Here is a 17,543-nt window from a genome sequence, read left to right on the forward strand (position 1 = left end):
GGGGCAGGGAGAGAGCAAAGAACTGGAGTGGAGCCGTCTGGCACACGCAATGCAAAAAGGTGGTAACTTGTGAAAAATAAAAACGAAAGGAATAAACTTCAGTTTAGTTGTTCAACATTTTCATATTAACGCATGCAATAAGAATGGAAATAAGAATACATTTATGTAGATATGAACGAGTTATGTAGATAAGCCCAATTTTATTCGAGTCTATTATTAACACGTTAATCATTAAACGAGAAGGTGGAAAGCAGGTTTAAAGTTGTTCAGGTGCACTTCGGCTTCTGGACTCACAATGAATTGAAAATTAGTTAAAATGGAGAAATCACAATCCAAAACTCATGAGAATTATTTTAAAAAAAATCGCAATTGCAGGCAATGGAACAAAGATTTTGTGTCATAAAATATTAAAGATGCACCGTCCTCTATTATTCGATAATTGTGTCTATACCAATTCTAATGGAAGACTATAGATATTGTACGGGAGGGGTGAATGCACATACTGTCAGGAAGCAAGTGAAAGTTTACACATGCATTTTCAGATGATGTTGTATGGAGGCTTGAGTGAAAGACAGATGCTCCAGCCCGTGTTTTCGAGTTGATGTGCGATAATAAGACGAATGGATAATAGTTGTTGGAGTCCTCATGCCATGCTGGGCCAGAGGCTCAGCTAGACATGTATTTACCCATATCCGGGTTAGAGAGGAAAGGAAAGTTTGATTTTTAAAACAGATCTGGAGAAAGTTTTCTATCTATTTAACAAAAAGGAAGAGGAAAACAATGTAATATATTACAATAATCCCCTATGCAACAAACGAGAGCTTGAGCCTTTTTCCCCTTCTCTCTTGCTTTCCTTCTGGAGGACGAGGAGTTTTTCCCCCCTTTTTAATAATATTTAATGATCGGGTGTAAAAGGAAGAGAAGAAGCAGACGTGTCTGTGGGTCTCTCCCTCCTCTCTCGCTCTCCCTCTGCCTGAGTTTCTCTCAGAGATGATCATGGCCGCTCAAGTAGCAGCAGCTCCGGCCAAGAGGAACAGCGGCGGCGGCAGCCCCGACCCCGACACGATCAACAACGGGAAGCCGGCGGCTCCCACTCCGGCTGCGGGAGGAGGACTGCAGGGAGACTCCGGCGGCGGCGGCGGCGGCTTGAACCTTAACAGCGTTGATCACCCCCATCCCCGTCACCCCCATCCCCAGCACCATCTTCACCACCCCTTGCAGCCACAGCAGCACCTCGGCGAGCTCAACATGGCCAACTCCGCAGGCCCGGCGAACAACAACGGCAGCGGCGCAGCTGGAGGCTCGGGGTCCAACCCCAGCCTCAACCCGAACCCCGAGCCGGCGCACAAAGAGCCCGCCTCGGCCTCGCCTTCCTCGGCCTCCTCCTCCTCCTCGTCGTCGTCGTCTTCGGCCGCCAGCGAGGCGGGGATCATTCCCAATCACAAAGTGAAGGCGAGCGGCGCCGAGCTGCTGCTCGCCCCTCATCACCAAGGAGAAGGAAGCGGCGCTTCAGACACTCAACATGGAGGCGGCGGCGGCAAAGACAACCGTCTCTTAACCGCCGACAGCCAGGGCAACAAGGCCGAGGACGAGTTGCTGAAAATGGGGGACCAGAGGTACGAGCACCCGGCAGCAGCGGGACCCAACAGCCAGGCGGGCGTCGCCGATTACAATTACTACCGAGCGGGGCCGGCGACGGCGGCAGGAGCAGGCCCCGGGCCCGGCCCTTACTTCGAGCAACATGGCGGACAACAAAGCCCCGGGCTCGGCGTTCACCCTGCGACTAACCTGGAGCTGAGTGCGAGCCCGCTGCACAACTCTCACGACGGCTACTCCAACAACTACAATCACTACTCGGGCTATAGGCCACCCTACGGCAGCCCTGGCTACGCCATGATGAGTTCGCCCAGGGCAAACAGTATGGGAGGGAGCAACAGCGGCAGTGGGCACCACCACCACCCTCACTCCGGCAAGCAGCCGCCCTTGGCCGGGGCCTTCCAGCGCTACTCGGGCCAGAGCCAGCATTCGGGAGCCACGCCAACCCTCAACCAGCTCTTGACCTCCCCGAGCCCCATGAGGGGATATGGCTTCCCGGACTACAGTAACCCCGGCGCTTCGCAGGCCTCGCTCAAAGGCAGCGACGTGAGCTCTCAGTACGGCGTGGGGATGAGCCAAGCCTGGGGAGCAGGAGGAGGTGGCGGAGCGGCAGCCGGACAGCCCCGCAGCCACCCGGCAATGAGCCCTGGGAGCACGGCTCAGGTTCTGGGCAGGGCGCAGGTAAATGAGGCCGCGGTGTGGAGGGCGGGAGGGTCGGGGTGCAGGGAGAGGGGGATAGTCGGGGACGCGGGCCTAGATTGGGACTTTGAGCGACTCTGCCCAGCGCTTTGGGCCTCGCCCCGTTTGCAGGGTGTCCACGCATTTGGCTTTATTTTGGCCCCGCAGTCTCCGAGTGCGGAGTGGTGAGTGGGTGCCCTTTGTTCACACCGATTTAAAATAAACCATTTCCACCCCCTTCTTTCAAGCAGCTGTCTTTAGGTCGACCCCACCCTTTTCTCTGGGTTTGTGTGCGGTATTTTTTCCCTCCAGCCTGTTCAGGTTGATTCTGGTTCGTGATGTGTGAAAACTGGCAGCTCCATTCAGTTCGCACTCGAGTCTCTTCACAACTTATTTTGCAAGGTTTGCAATTTGAATTGTGGAGGTAAAAGGCCTGGAATCGAGTCTCCAGACAGCTGCCTCCGAGTTGACATCTAATCTGCCATCTGATTGGTTCTCACACTCACCACTGGGCATTTATCAGTGCTGATGTAAATACAAGTTTGTTGAGCGTTACAATCACAGATCCATAGCCAGCACCTTTCACGTTGCCAATTCCCCATCACTTGGATCATTGAAAAACAAACGATTAAAAGAGCAACCTCCCGTTCTGATTTCAGATCCCTTTTTGTATAACCACCCCCCCCCCCACCTCCCCCAGTATTATATGTTTTAATGAGAGTAATGCAGTGATTTTAATTTAACCAACTAGTTTTGGAAATTTAGGTCCCAGAACAAAAATTCATTGGTTTAAAATGAAGCTGTTGAACAAATATTTATAACTTCCTGCAATAAACAACAGCTTGTGCAAATTTAGTAAAATCGAGTGTTAATTATAAACATTAGTAATTTAATGTAACAGCCATAGATTGTTCCTTATGCTTCAAAACCTGTTCTTAATCAAAGGATATAAATGTTTGTTGATTATAAGTAAATTAGAACAGTTTATTAACACCAAAATATTCATGAAATGGTCTCTTTAGTTCCAGTCAGGATATTTTATTTCCCTTCAAACAAAGTGTTAAAGGTGTGCTGCATTGTGGAACATTAATCTGTTGTCGGTGTACCCATTTAATGTTTTTGATTCCACACCCATTGCAGTAGATGTCAAGCATATTCCAATTTTCATTTTACTTGTGTTCTTGAACATTCTGTCAGTTGCGGTGAGCACAAGTTGTTGGAATTAATTCCTCCGGCTTACTGTTGAAAATAATTTGGAATTTGGGTGCCATGAGTGAGTTCCATCTCCAATGAAAAGAAGCTGAATATCAATGAGGAGTGAGTGGACTTTAAGAAATTGCGATGGTTTCCTCAATAATTGATTGACTTGCAAACCTTTGTAGATCTTGGTCTTCAAACTACAATGTTTGAGATAGATGCTGAATGACTATTGTGGGACTGCACCCTGCAGGAGTTGCTCTTCAGAAATGCAAGAAAGCAAATGGATTTGGTTTTTTTTAAAAGTTTGTATTGGCTCTGTGTAAGAGGAATGTTCTGCTCGTGTTTCTTGCTTGACAGGACAGTTCTGGTAAAGTGATGTACCTGCTATGTGATGTTTCCATTTGAAATATATATTTTAAAACTTCAAACACAAGTGTTTTTTTAGAATATGCAAATTCATTTTTATCTACGTACCACAGGAATCTTGCTGATTTAAAAACATTTTTGCATTGAAATCAAATCGGTGATGCTAAATCATATCATCACCTGTTATCCACTTGTTCTCTTCAGACAATTGAATTATTTAAAGGTATAGAACCTAAATTGTGTTGCACTATGTGCAAGTTCAAAGCAAGGATCTAGTTTCAGGGCTGGTATTGTCGTTTGGATGTTTCAAATCAGCTACATAACAAATGTTGCAAGTTTGTTACTTTTCAGTTTCAAGAAAACTGGAATAACATGTTCCTCAAGGTAAAAATGTGTATCATTAATCACAAAAACAATTGAAACATGGACACTTCAAAGATTTGTAAGAAATTGCTTCATAACTGAATCTTGAATTTTGTTTTCATGTGTGTAGTTAAAGGGAATATTATTCTTCATGTGTACAGCTCAAGAGACTATTTTAGCAACATTGACTTGCAGCATGAATTATAATTGCATCTCTTATAATACTAGTTATAAGAAAGCTATCAAATGCAAATATATAACATATGTTGGAAAAGGTGGATAAAAGTTGTGTACTGTTTTCTAAAGTGTGTGATTTACTTCCGACACAAACATTTTTGAAAGCTTCTGCTTTGCTTTCTCTGTTCATTTCCTGAAACTAGGTTTGAAAACTGGGAGACCTGTTCTGGAACTGGCCACTAGGAGGTGTGAGAGAAAGGCACAGGATGACTGACCTTTAGGTTAAGCTATTAGTTCCTGTTTTTCTCTTGTGGGCATAATTGAGATGTCGATTTTGGCGGGGGACACAATCTGGGATGCCCAATTCTATGTTCTTGGAACTTAAATAGGTGTGTCACCTATCTCTTTGGCTTGGCTTCGCGGACGAAGATTTATGGAGGGGGTAAAAAGTCCACGTCAGCTGCAGGCTCGTTTGTGGCTGACCAGTCCGATGCGGGACAGGCAGACACGATTGCAGCGGTTGCAAGGGAAAATTGGTTGGTTGGGGTTGGGTGTTGGGTTTTTCCTCCTTTGCCTTTTGTCAGAGAGGTGGGCTCTGCGGTCTTCTTCAAAGGAGGCTGCTGCCCGCCAAACTGTGAGGCGCCAAGATGCACGGTTTGAGGCGTTATCAGCCCACTGGCGGTGGTCAATGTGGCAGGCACCAAGAGATTTCTTTAGGCAGTCCTTGTACCTTTTCTTTGGTGCACCTCTGTCACGGTGGCCAGTGGAGAGCTCGCCATATAATACGATCTTGGGAAGGCGATGGTCCTCCATTCTGGAGACGTGACCCATCCAGCGCAGCTGGATCTTCAGCAGCGTGGACTCGATGCTGTCGACCTCTGCCATCTCGAGTACCTCGACGTTAGGGGTGTGAGCGCTCCAATGGATGTTGAGGATGGAGCGGAGACAACGCTGGTGGAAGCGTTCTAGGAGCCGTAGGTGGTGCCGGTAGAGGACCCATGATTCCGAGCCGAACAGGAGTGTGGGTATGACAACGGCTCTGTATACGCTTATCTTTGTGAGGTTTTTCAGTTGGTTGTTTTTCCAGACTCTTTTGTGTAGTCTTCCAAAGGCGCTATTTGCCTTCGCTAGGATTCTACTAAATAGAATAATACCTAGTGTCGCTGAGAATATTCTCCCAGAATCACAGTGCGGCGGCTTTCGCGCAAACAGAGGAACCACTGACATGGTCTTTGCCCTCATTTTGTCACCTATCTAAGTTTTTAAAAAATGCTGAAAATCATCAGCAGGTCAGACAATAATTATGGAATAAGAAGACCTCTCTGTTTTGGGTTGGTTAAATGGGATTCAAGTTCCAAAGCAGAGGTTGAGGAACTATATTATGTTGAACTCAAAAAATAAGTGAGATGGAGGTGTATGAAGCTGAGGACTGATTATTCAGGATTGGGGGGGGGGGGGGGCGGGGAATTAAATAATGCAAATAATAAGAGGAGTGATAGAAAAGTGCAGCAGAAGAAAGATCGAGACTTTTTAGAATTCAAATAGTTAGTTAGCAATCCCTGATACCCGAAATGGTGGTGGGGGAAGTCTTATGAAGTTACTAATGAGGTGTTGTGGAGCTTTCGGAGGGACTTTTGATGCCCTCTACCCTCTTGGGAACTTTCAGACTTTCAACAGGTGGTGTGCTCAAGTTTAGAAATGTAATATTAAGACTGAAAACTGTCATGTGTACCATTTTGCAATACAAATAAATTACATGGCTGTGCTGTTTCAAGTTTTAGAAGGATATGGACAAAATGCAGGCAAATGGGTCTGGCCCAGAAACCAACTCCGAATGGATGAGTTGGACTGAAGGGCCTGTTCCATGCTGTATGATGCTGGCTCCATGATTCTGTTGAACTTCACAGCAAGAGCTCTGTCACTGAAGAATATGAAATCAAGTTTGCTTTATCACATGAGTAGCTCTGTTGAACCAGTGTGTCCTTGTCTCTATCATTGCTCCCTGAAAACGTTATCAGGGGAAAAAAAATAACCCTTTACTTTTTACCTCTTGATTCGGTTTCAAATGCCAATTAGTTGCTAAACTTTGAGCATTTGGGAGTAATCAAAAGACTGCATCCGAGCTTCTTGTGGCACAACAAATTTGGGTTCCTGCTTGTATGTCTCTGCTCAAGCTCAATTTGTAATATTTGCGGTTGTTTTAATGTGAGATAGAAAAAAGGAATCTGGTGTTAAAACTTGCCACAAAGTATAATAAAGTTAAAGCTCATAATAAAGGCACATGGATGAAAGACAAATAGAAGGTTTTGAGGTAGGAAGGGCCTAGTATTTTTGGTGGAAATAGATAGGTTGGCACAACATTGAGGGCTAAGAAGGGCTTGTGCTGTATGTTCTATGTAATTGAACAGGCTATGAAATATTTTAAGTTACTAAGGTAGCAACGCAATATCAAGGAAGGAGATATGGCTGTCTAATGGTTGGCTGTCTAATGGTGATAGCTTTGAAAATAAAACTGCACCTGTTTCCTTATTTGAAGAACAAATGTAAAAAGTAGTCTTAAAATTGCAGTATCCTTCTGGAATTCTGAAAAGAATTATCTTGCGCAAGTTTTGTAAGGCTAAAAACAAAATGGGAGAACAACAAAACATGAACTGTGTGGCATGTCTTTTTAATTTAATAATTTGTTTCAATGTGAGGTGATTGGCTTGTGCCTTCCCCCCCCCCCCCACCAAAAGTTGAGTTGTCAGAAAATTCCAGCACTTTTAGGCTTTGTTTCATTTTAATAGGTCTCGTTGGTCATACTGTGTGGATGTTGCAATAACTTGACCTCTCCTGCTTTCTTAAGCCTGCCCATTGGTTCTCTCTGAAAGTAAAGTTACTTTTAAGGAAGCATTACATTTACATGGTAATATGCCTTAATTTCTTAAGGTTGTATTTAGTTTTGTTTTTGTTGTAATGAACTTCACTTGATAGCCAACTTGATTCCACCTTGGAATCTTTTTCTATTTCCTGGTCTTTGATTTTTGAGAAGCTAATCTTGGTTGACAATTTGGTCACTTAATGTTGATTCCAGTAACTTTTACTGGTCCAATGGTAGTAGAAGTGTCTGGTGAATGGTATCCAGAAATCCTTTCTAGAAAAAGTTCTTTTGAATTGAAGATGGATACAAATTAGGGTGGCTTTGATACTCCTATGGTGAAGTAACCAGTTAATCTGTCAGATTGTTAAATATGAGAATGCTCACTTGTTGCACAAATGAGAATGGTTGCGAGTAAGGGAAAGGTAACTTGTAAAACAATAGTTTTAAAGGCAGTGAAAAATAAAACCAAGTTACCTTTTGTCTGGTACCTAGTAAGTTGAATTATTAACTAATACATTTAAAATGGATAGTTTCCATACAGAAAATATTTGCATTTTCAATTTATTTCCAGAAGTATTTCTAGTACCCTGTACAGTAAAACTCCGATTATCCAAAATCCTCAGTTATCTGAATTTTTTTGGACCCGGAAGTGACGTCTGTTCGGCATCAAAAAAATTTTCGGATAATTGAGGATTTCAGAAATCCTAATTTATATTTAAAAAAATTTTGAAGCTGAAATGACATCATTTTGCCTCTCAAAATTTCAGATAAATGAGGATAGTCAAAACAATCAGAAATCCTCAGTTATCCAAATTTTTTTCAGGAGCCGAACTGATGTCACAGGTTTAAAGAATTTTGGAAGTTTGGAAAAATCTGAGTAGAATTTTGAGTTTTTGGTGTTGGAGTTATTTTATTTTGTTCAGGTTTTTTGGTGAAAATTAAACATTATTTCATGCTTAAAACACCTTCCCTTGTTGTTTAAACACTGTTACAAGTGATTTGCTGTTATTTCTGGGCTGTTTTTTTAAAAAAAAGACCAATTATCTGAAAATATCATTTATCCAAAATAGGCCTAGGCCTGGTCCTGACCATTTCAGATAATCGGAGTTGTACTGTATGTAGTTTTGCAGGAATTTTCTCGTGCAAAGGTGTTCAATACACTTTTAAATTATGATACTTCCATTAGCTTTTGAAGTGGCTTTAATTTTATACTGGTGGAAAAGGTGAGAAGTTTTGCTCATTCTGATTGGTTCCAGTCCTTTGCTTTCTAAATTCATTGTGTGAAAAGAAAGCCCAGATGAAGATGTTTGAAAAAGGTAAAGCATCCATGGGGGGAAAATATAGAATGTTGACTGTTCAGAGTACATTTTATTCTTTTGTAAGATCTAGGCATGTGCTAGCCATCTGTAAAAGTCGTTACAGATGATGAGTTAACACTCTGAATTGTAGCCTGGTTTAAGGATACTCTTAGATCTTGGAATCCAGAATCTTGGATGAGTGACTTGAGGAAAACTGATACATTTCCAAGTCCTAGTGCATAATTTGGAGGGGGTATCATGTTGTTTTCTCACGCACCTGCTGTCTGCATAATTCCAGCCTCTAAGATGACCAATTTGAAATCATCAAAGACACTTGACAAGTTGCTGCAAAACTCATTGCTGATGGTACTTGTAGTAAACTATAATTGCAGCTGTTGGATACAATATGTTCTATGGTGATGGAGGAGCCAACATTCAAGAGGCTACTTTGTTCAGGATTTTGGTGAGTTTATGGAATTGTACTCACTTAGGTTAGAGTATTCTGTGATCTTCCAGACGTGTTCATGGTAAAAGGATTTAGGAGAGGCCTGAATACCCAGACTCTTACATGCACTTGTGCAGTATTTATGTTGCTCATCCAATTAAGATATTCACTGATTAACAAAGTTAGGAGAAGCAGGGGAAGGAGTGACATGGTGACCGTGAGAATGGAGGTTGTGAGAAGGGAGTTCAAGATTGAATGTGAGCCTGAAATAGCTGGCCACTCCAGGTATTTTCTTCTGTGAAGGAGATTGGTGAACTAGACATGTTTCTATATTCCCAGCTACTATGTTCAGATTTGAATGTGTATCTCTAGATTATTGGTTCAAACTTCTAGATTATGTATGTAGTATACATTTTCTGTTAATTTTAAAAGAATTAATGAATGTAAGTGAGAGGGATTGATGAACATAATTGGGCTAATAAAAAGGAAATGGTAGAGGTAGCAATGCCTTAGTTTTGGTCTCTTCATTCACTCCCTTCTTTCTAGGAGCCATATATGATCACTTTCTAATTCTGTTACTTTGTGTCTGGGACCCCCATTATTTGAAATTAATTTTGAGTTTGCATTTAACATGAGCAAATGGACAAGAATCTTTAATACATTTCTCAATTTATTATTATGCTTTCAAAATTTTGTAGGTTTGTGAATTGTTGAATATATTAAATTGGTTGATTTTTGAATTGGATTTTTCAGATGGATTTGATGGTATTTTCTCAGTTCTATGCAATCAAAGACCGGATTCGCGAGTGCAATACAGAAATTTTGAAATAGCAATACCACTTTTATTAATGCCTTTTCATGATGGCAAAATGCATAGTTGAGGGAAAAAGTTCAGCACGTTTAAATTGAAGAGTGCACTTGGAAAAACCTGCATCTCCATTTGAATAAGTGGCCAATGTGTTGAGCAATTTGTTTGTGATTAGTTTTTTACTTTTGGATGTTGGGAGACTCTTGGCAGAGTTGGCTAAATATTTTTGTTTGTAGGAAAGTTTCTTATTTAACTTTTTCTCCTTTCTCTCACCCTCATCATTAACATTACCACCTTCACATGATGGCATTGATGCTTGCAAAGCTGTATTGCATGGTCCTTGACTTTAAGTACCGAGTTAACAGTGAATGCAGATGGTGACTAAGTTCTGAGCTACAATGTTTTAAGGGTGTAGCATTGTGATCACTGAAAAATATGAATATTTTAAAATGATATTTATTTAAAAATTCTGTATGACTTATGATTTTAAAAAATATAATTGTATTAGATGCAGATTGAATCTATTTGGTGATCTCTAAATTTGTTGTATTTGCTTTGTTTAGCTTTTATTGAATATACTAAGCATCTTTCTTTGGTGTCAGCAGTTGGTCTTGCCTATTTCTTATGGGATCTGAGTCACATCAACGGATTATTGTATCATAGTAAACAGAATTTTAGATGGATTCAATGAGGGAAGAACAACTGACTGACTATTAGTGGCATTGCATTCGACATTTCCTGATTTGAGATGCAGATAGTGGCAGGATCTTCCTGTTAAGTTTACAGAATTTGGACTTTTAGCTTCAACTGCAAATATTTTCTGCGAGGTTTTCTTTCACATAAGTAGTCTACACTCTTGACTGCCATATTAGATCTAGTTGAAGAACATTATTGATATTAACTAGATATCACTTTAATTAAATTGCGATTTCCTGTGCATTGGGAAAGCTTGAACTTGCTTGTCATAAATGCAGTTAATGCAGAGGATTTGTTTTTTAAAAAAATAGTTTTTACCTATTTTTCGTATGCCTTTCACATATGGGGAAAACTTCAGTTTGTTCAGCTGTGGCATTGGATAATTTAGTATGCTTATTGCTTTACATTTGTAAAATGTGTAGTGGGATAGACTGTTCTAAATAGAATTCAAAATAGTGACTAATAAAATGGCAATAAAATAAAAAGGCTTCTACTTGTCCAAACAGTTTTACAGCCAGAAAAAATACTTTCAAAAATGTTGGTTGTGGTGTGACAGTGTTGTAATTTTGTGATAATCATCTGAAAAATGGTATGTTTGACAAAGCAGAACTCCCTTAATTTTTGTGCTAAGTTTTGGGAATTGGGTTTGAAACTAAGAGGACTTGTATTAACGTGGAGTTGCACCAGCATCATACTGCTTCTGATTAAAGCTCCTCTTCCATTGCTTCCCTAAATTGTAGTTAATGAAATAGCTGTTGTTAATAGGAAGATAACATTTCAAGGTTTCCTCCTCTTCTGTTCTTTTTCATTCAAATAGAGGACTGGTTTTTCTAGCCCAAATAATCATATTGTCTTTTCAGTTGGCTGAAGGTGTGTCTTTAAGTCGCTGAGCAAGTTGATATTTATTTTTAGCTCTTTTTAAAATAGAATATTTTATGGCACTTTATTTTATAATTAGCAAATGCAGGGATCATATGAGGTTCATTTGTCTTTTGGATTCACACCAATCACAGTCTATTAGAAATGTTGGTATTCTGCCCTTTGGCACTGATTACTGGTTCAAAAGAAGTATTGACTAGTTTTTAAATATTTGAACAGTGTCAAGTGCTGCAGGTACTGGTTTGTCAAGTTATAACTTGAATTATTCATTATTCTCACTATTTGTAATGATAATAATGGGCAATCAGCTGTTTAAAAATGTTAGAGAAGGAAAATGGACACATGGATGCATGGGGTCTGATTTTCAAATTGGATTATTATGCCTTGTTTTGCCAGGGATTTGTTTCCCTTAATTGAAAATGTTTAATTTATTGGGGTGAGGGAGTAGAATGCAAGGCAAGTATGCTTGTGTTAATAAAAAAAATGTTGATTGGAGATGAAGAAAATTTTAATTTAAAGCCCATTTATAAACTTCAGAAATGTACATTTGTCCTTGAAATTGTTATTCCTTGCTGAATTATGTGGTTTCATGTTTAAGAACTTGTATACCAAAATGTATTGAGGATAACTACCATATTTGATTGTATACAAGCACCCCCCTCATTTCAGCAGGGAATATTAAGAATTTTTTTTAGTGTAGTTATAGGTAAGCATTTAATGTTATTGAAATATGTGGCTACAGTATAGCAGAAAAATAATTGGGGAAAACATGCAACTAGGATGACAGGAAAAAATCTTTAATAATACTGCTGTAATTTATAAGAGAAAACAAAATCAGCATTTTATAAAAACAAACTGCTGCTGTCGGGTCCCTGCCCTGGTCCCGCTCTCTCCCGGCAGTGGGAGCAGGGCTGTGGGATCAGTATGGGTTCTTGTGTTGGGCTTTTGGTGTGGGGGGGGGGGGGCAGGGTGGTGGGATCAACATGAGGGCTGGGGGAGGGCGGGAGTGGGGTGGTGGGATCAGCGTGAGAGGGCAGTGGGTTCATGGTCGGGTGGAGCAGGGCGGTGGGATCAGGGTGGGGGAGAGGGGGATCAGGGTGGGGAAAAGAGGGGGGAGGAAGGGGGAGCGGGGCAGTGGGATCATGGTAGGGGGAGAGGGGGATCAGGGTGGGGGAAAAGAGGGGGGAGGAAGGGGGAGAGGGGCAGTGGGATCAGCATAGGTGGGGGGAAGAGGACCGGTGGGATCACCGCAGGGGGGAGGGGAAGAGGGCCAGTGGGATCAGCGTAGGGGGGGAGGGGAAGAGGGCCAGTGGGATCAGCCGGGGGAGGGGAAGAGGGCCAGTGGGATCAGTCGGGGGGAGGGGAAGAGGGCCAGTGGGATCAGCCGGGGGGAGGGGAAGAGGGCCAGTGGGATCAGCCGGGGGGAGGGTAAGAGGGCCAGTGGGATCAGCGTAAGGGAGGGAGGGGAAGAGGGCCAGTGGGATCAGCGTAGGAGGTGAAGGGAAGAGGGCCAGTGGGATCAGCGTAGGGGGAGGAGGGAAGAGGGCCAGTGGGATCAGCATAGGTGGGGGGAAGAGGACCAGTGGGATCACCGTGGGGGGGAGGGGAAGAGGGCCAGTGGGATCAGCGTAGGGGGGGGAGGGGAAGAGGGCCAGTGGGATCAGCCGGGGGGAGGGGAAGAGGGCCAGTGGGATCAGCTGGGGGGAGGGGAAGAGGGCCAGTGGGATCAGCATAAGGGGGGGGAGGGGAAGAGGGCCAGTGGGATCAGCATAGGGGGTGAAGGGAAGAGGGCCAGTGGGATCAGCGTAGGGGGGGAAGGGAAGAGGGCCAGTGGGATCAGCATAGGTGGGGGGAAGAGGGCCAGTGGGATCACCGTGGGGGATAGTGGAGAGGGCCAGTGGGATCAGCATAGGTGGGGGGAAGAGGACCAGTGGGATCACCGTGGGGGGGAGAGGACCAGTGGGATCACCGTGGGGGGGAGGGGAAGAGGGCCAGTGGGATCAGCGTAGGGGGGGGAGGGGAAGAGGGCCAGTGGGATCAGCCGGGGGGAGGGGAAGAGGGCCAGTGGGATCAGCCGGGGGGAGGGGAAGAGGGCCAGTGGGATCAGCATAAGGGGGGGGAGGGGTAGAGGGCCAGTGGGATCAGCGTAGGGGGGGAAGGGAAGAGGGCCAGTGGGATCACCGTGGGGGATAGGGGGAGAGGGCCAGTGGGATCAGCGTAGGTGGGGGGACTGTCAGCAGTCCGCTAGGAGAGCGTAGGGTAGTGGGACCAGATCGGGGACCGACAGCGAGCCGCTGGAAAGTCTTCGACAGCCTGATACCACTGCCCCCAGCCTGATACCACTGCCCCCAGCCTGATACCACTGCCCCCAGCCTGATACCACTGCCCCCAGCCTGATACCACTGCCCCCAGCCTGATACCACTGCCCCCAGCCTGATACCACTGCCCCCAGCCTGATACCACTGCCCCCAGCCTGATACCACTGCCCCCAGCCTGATACCACTGCCCCCAGCCTGATACCACTGCCCCCAGCCTGATACCACTGCCCCCAGCCTGATACCACTGCCCCCAGCCTGATACCACTGCCCCCAGCCTGATACCACTGCCCCCAGCCTGATACCACTGCCCCCAGCCTGATACCACTGCCCCCAGCCTGATACCACTGCCCCCAGCCTGATACCACTGCCCCCAGCCTGATACCACTGCCCCCAGCCTGATACCACTGCCCCCAGCCTGATACCACTGCCCCCAGCCTGATACCACTGCCCCCAGCCTGATACCACTGCCCCCAGCCTGATACCACTGCCCCCAGCCTGATACCACTGCCCCCACCCAATGGTGAGGCACGCAGCAACAATCATCATTACTGTCGGTGTTTTTACTCCCCATTATCACCCTAATTTCAATTTCACATACAAGACCCAGGGGATATTTTTGATCCATTATTTTGGGGGATTAAAAAAGTGGTTCTTGTATGTTGTCAAATATGGTAATTACATTTAATATATTTACAAAAAGGCAAATCCCATAGTGTGGCAAATCCCATAGTGTTTCAAATCAAGAGCTACCTGCGTGTTCTCAATAGTTTTAATCCCAGGGTTTTAATAATTGAGATGTTTGGTGCTGTGTTGAAATTTGCCTCATTCAATTGAATTCATTCAAATTAACCTTTTTTTGAATAAGAACTTGTACTTATCTGCATGTTTGGTTTAGAATGTTTTAAAAATAAATACTGTAGAAATTTATTCTTTTACTTCACCTAAAGCTTTGGGATTGGAACAAGTCATTTCTCCCAGAGGAACTTTGGGAAAAGATTTTTGGAATGGTTAATATCTCTTCATTTTGTGCCTGTCAACGCATTGATTCAGGTACTTTGGGTTCATACGTCAAATGATAAATTGGCCTGTTTTAGTCCTATGTGCAATGGATGTAAATCACAAGTGGACGCACTAACGCATATGTTTTGGTCTTGCTCTGTATTGGAGAAGCAATGGACAGATATTTTCAAGACTATGAATTATACTGGGTATTAGATTTCAAACTAATCCATTGACTGCTATTTTTGGAATTATGGTTCCAGAGGTAGGTCACATTCCCATTTCTGCACATCAGGTTGTAGCCTTTACTACACTGTTGGCCAAAAGAGCCATTCTATTTAAATGCAAAGATCCTAATTCACCTACTTTGATACATTGGCTCTGTCAAGTTATGTTTTGTTTAAATTTAGAAAAAATTAGAAGCTGCACTTTTAATTCCTCTTAAGTTTGAAGAGACTTGGCATCCTTTTATAAACTATTTTCATGAGTTAATTTGTATTTTAATATTACCTTCCAGACTGTTCTGGATTTCTGTTGTTTTATTTATTGGCAAGGAACAGATAAATAGTTTGTACTGATATGATCTGTCGTAGTAAACTCTCAGTTTCAGCTGCCGAGCCTTTTTGTTGTTGTTTTTTTTAGGTTAGATGGAGTTTTAATAAAAAAATCTTTTTTGAATATTCCAAATTGAGGAGAAAGGGACATTATTCAGTTTGTTATACGTTGTGTTATGTTTGCTTTTACTATTATGTTCTGTATTCCATTCTCCTAATGTATTTTTACAATAATATGTTTGATATAAAGATTGAAAAAGAACAGTATTTTGTGTTCAAATGTGTGATCAGCTATTCAGAACGCTTCAAAATTCTGCTGTTATGCAAAATGCACATTTCAGTAGGGTTTGGAAGAAGCTCAGAAGTCTATCATTGTTCTATGAAGCAGAAATAGCCCATTGTTGTGCTATTATAAATCTATTATAAAGGAAGATGAGAAATTAGCTTGAATTATAACCCTGCTCTCTTCTAGATTTCCAAATGCTGACGACCTTTTAGAATATTTTGGGAGGATCAACTTATGTTTACATTCACACAAAACAATGTTTCATTAGGTCATTAGACCAAATGTTTTGAAAGTGGCTGCTGTGTAGATTTTGAGTGGCATCTCAAACTTGACTTAATTTCTCAATGTATTCCTTTATTGATACAGGAGCAGTTAAAATTCAGTTATGTCTGGTATTTAGAACCTAATGTTATTTTTTTTTTGTTTCTACTTAAGTGTTTTTAATGGTTGGAATTTGTTTGGATTTTTTTGGATTCTCTGGTGCTTACCCTGAGGCATGACATATTGACATTGGTGATTGATTTTGTGGAATTGGAACATGCGTTCTAAATTTATATTTTAAGCATTTAAAGGTCTGTTTAAATTGCAGAATTTCCAGCAATATCAGAATGAAATTGTTATTGGTGTGGTCTGTGGAAGCCAGAACACCAACACATGATTATTTAAGTGTATCATGGATTTGATTGAGGTATATGATCTTAGCTGAAATATGGTATCTTGTTTTAGTAAATAGCATAGCAATTAGTTTTTAAAAATTGAATTGAGAATAATTAGCAAACTGACAAAGCTGTATTAACTTCAGGATTTTTTATTTCTTGGATGTTATGTAAAGAAAAGTGCATGGTGATGTCTGGAAAAAACAGTATGTTTCTAAGAACAGAGGGGATATAACAGCATAGCATTTGGCGGAAAAATGGATGTGATTCAGGGTTTGAGGTGGCAGATTTATTTTTCTTTATTTGAGCTTGTATTAGTTTTGACATTTTTAAATGTCTGATCAGAGCCTATTCTTCTAAAAGTACTCATTTTGAGATGGTGAGTGCCTTCAATTACAGTAACAACTGCACTAGGGTGGATTTTTGTAGTAAATGAACAGATAAGACACTACTTTCAACAAATAGTCAATCAACAAATTGTCAATCAAACTTCAGCAGAATCCAGCCAATAACTAACAACTTTTTTTTTAATGGAGCTTATTGCCATTTTAATGAAAATTTGCAATCATTGATATTTGTCTCTGTAATTGTCAGCATTTTGTTCTGCGCATTGCAAGGGTTAGGTTTAGGATGAGCAGTTGGGAACCTGTTTTGAGCGATTATTGCCGATTGAATCACATGGTCAGCTGGGTTTCTGTTTTTTTTCTGCTGCCAGAAACGATCTATTGCTTTTCAGCAGTTTCATTGGGCACTAATCCAAGATGTTTAAGACAACCCCCTATGTGAGCTGTTCCAAATTTAACCTCTTTCAGGAAAGTGCCATGACCTTCACATATGTAGATTAGCCATGTGCTCTTTGAATTGAAACTTGCCTCAGGAAGAAAAGGCTTTTTACTTGTGAGAATTGACAGGCATTCATCTCTGACCTGGGGAGGAAGTGAAGAAAAGGAGATTAGGACTGACTGGGAAATAAAGGAAAATGGAATTGAGTGAGCTGACAGCACTTTATTTTAACCCTAACTGTTCCTTATTAATTTTTTAAAAAATTATTTATTAGTTAAAAATAGATAAATGATGCTCTTTAAAGTATAATGTTTCTTCCACTCCAAAACATGAGATGAGGTCAAATTTATTGCTATACATACACAAGGTACAATGTACAAATGCACAAAATTCTTACTGAAGCCAAACAGGTACTCAAGATACACAAATATAAATTCAATTACCTCAGTATGCAAGACACAAAAAGCAAGGAAAAAAAGTATGACATTTCAGTAGTTCATGTAGATCTTTTGCTAGATGCAGATTTCAATGACATACTGAACCTCAACATTTTAAGAAAGTAGAGATAGTTGAGGTTTCTA

The 17,543-nt window shown here is 42.1% G+C and overlaps 1 protein-coding gene across 5 annotated transcripts in view; it reads left to right on the forward strand.

The window, feature by feature from the left end:
• Positions 1–622: 622 nt before the first annotated feature.
• The window catches only part of LOC138760684 (AT-rich interactive domain-containing protein 1B-like), a 521,279-nt gene continuing 504,358 nt past the window's right edge, over positions 623–17,543 (forward strand). For all 5 annotated transcript variants that reach the window (XM_069931618.1, XM_069931621.1, XM_069931620.1 and 2 more), the window contains exon 1: positions 623–2,277. In XM_069931618.1, coding sequence (XP_069787719.1) covers positions 991–2,277 — 1,287 coding nt within the window. In that variant the 5' untranslated portion in view covers positions 623–990. The remainder of the gene's footprint in view (positions 2,278–17,543) is intronic.

Source organism: Narcine bancroftii, chromosome 4 (assembly GCF_036971445.1).
Source record: "Narcine bancroftii isolate sNarBan1 chromosome 4, sNarBan1.hap1, whole genome shotgun sequence".
NCBI lineage: Eukaryota > Metazoa > Chordata > Chondrichthyes > Torpediniformes > Narcinidae > Narcine > Narcine bancroftii.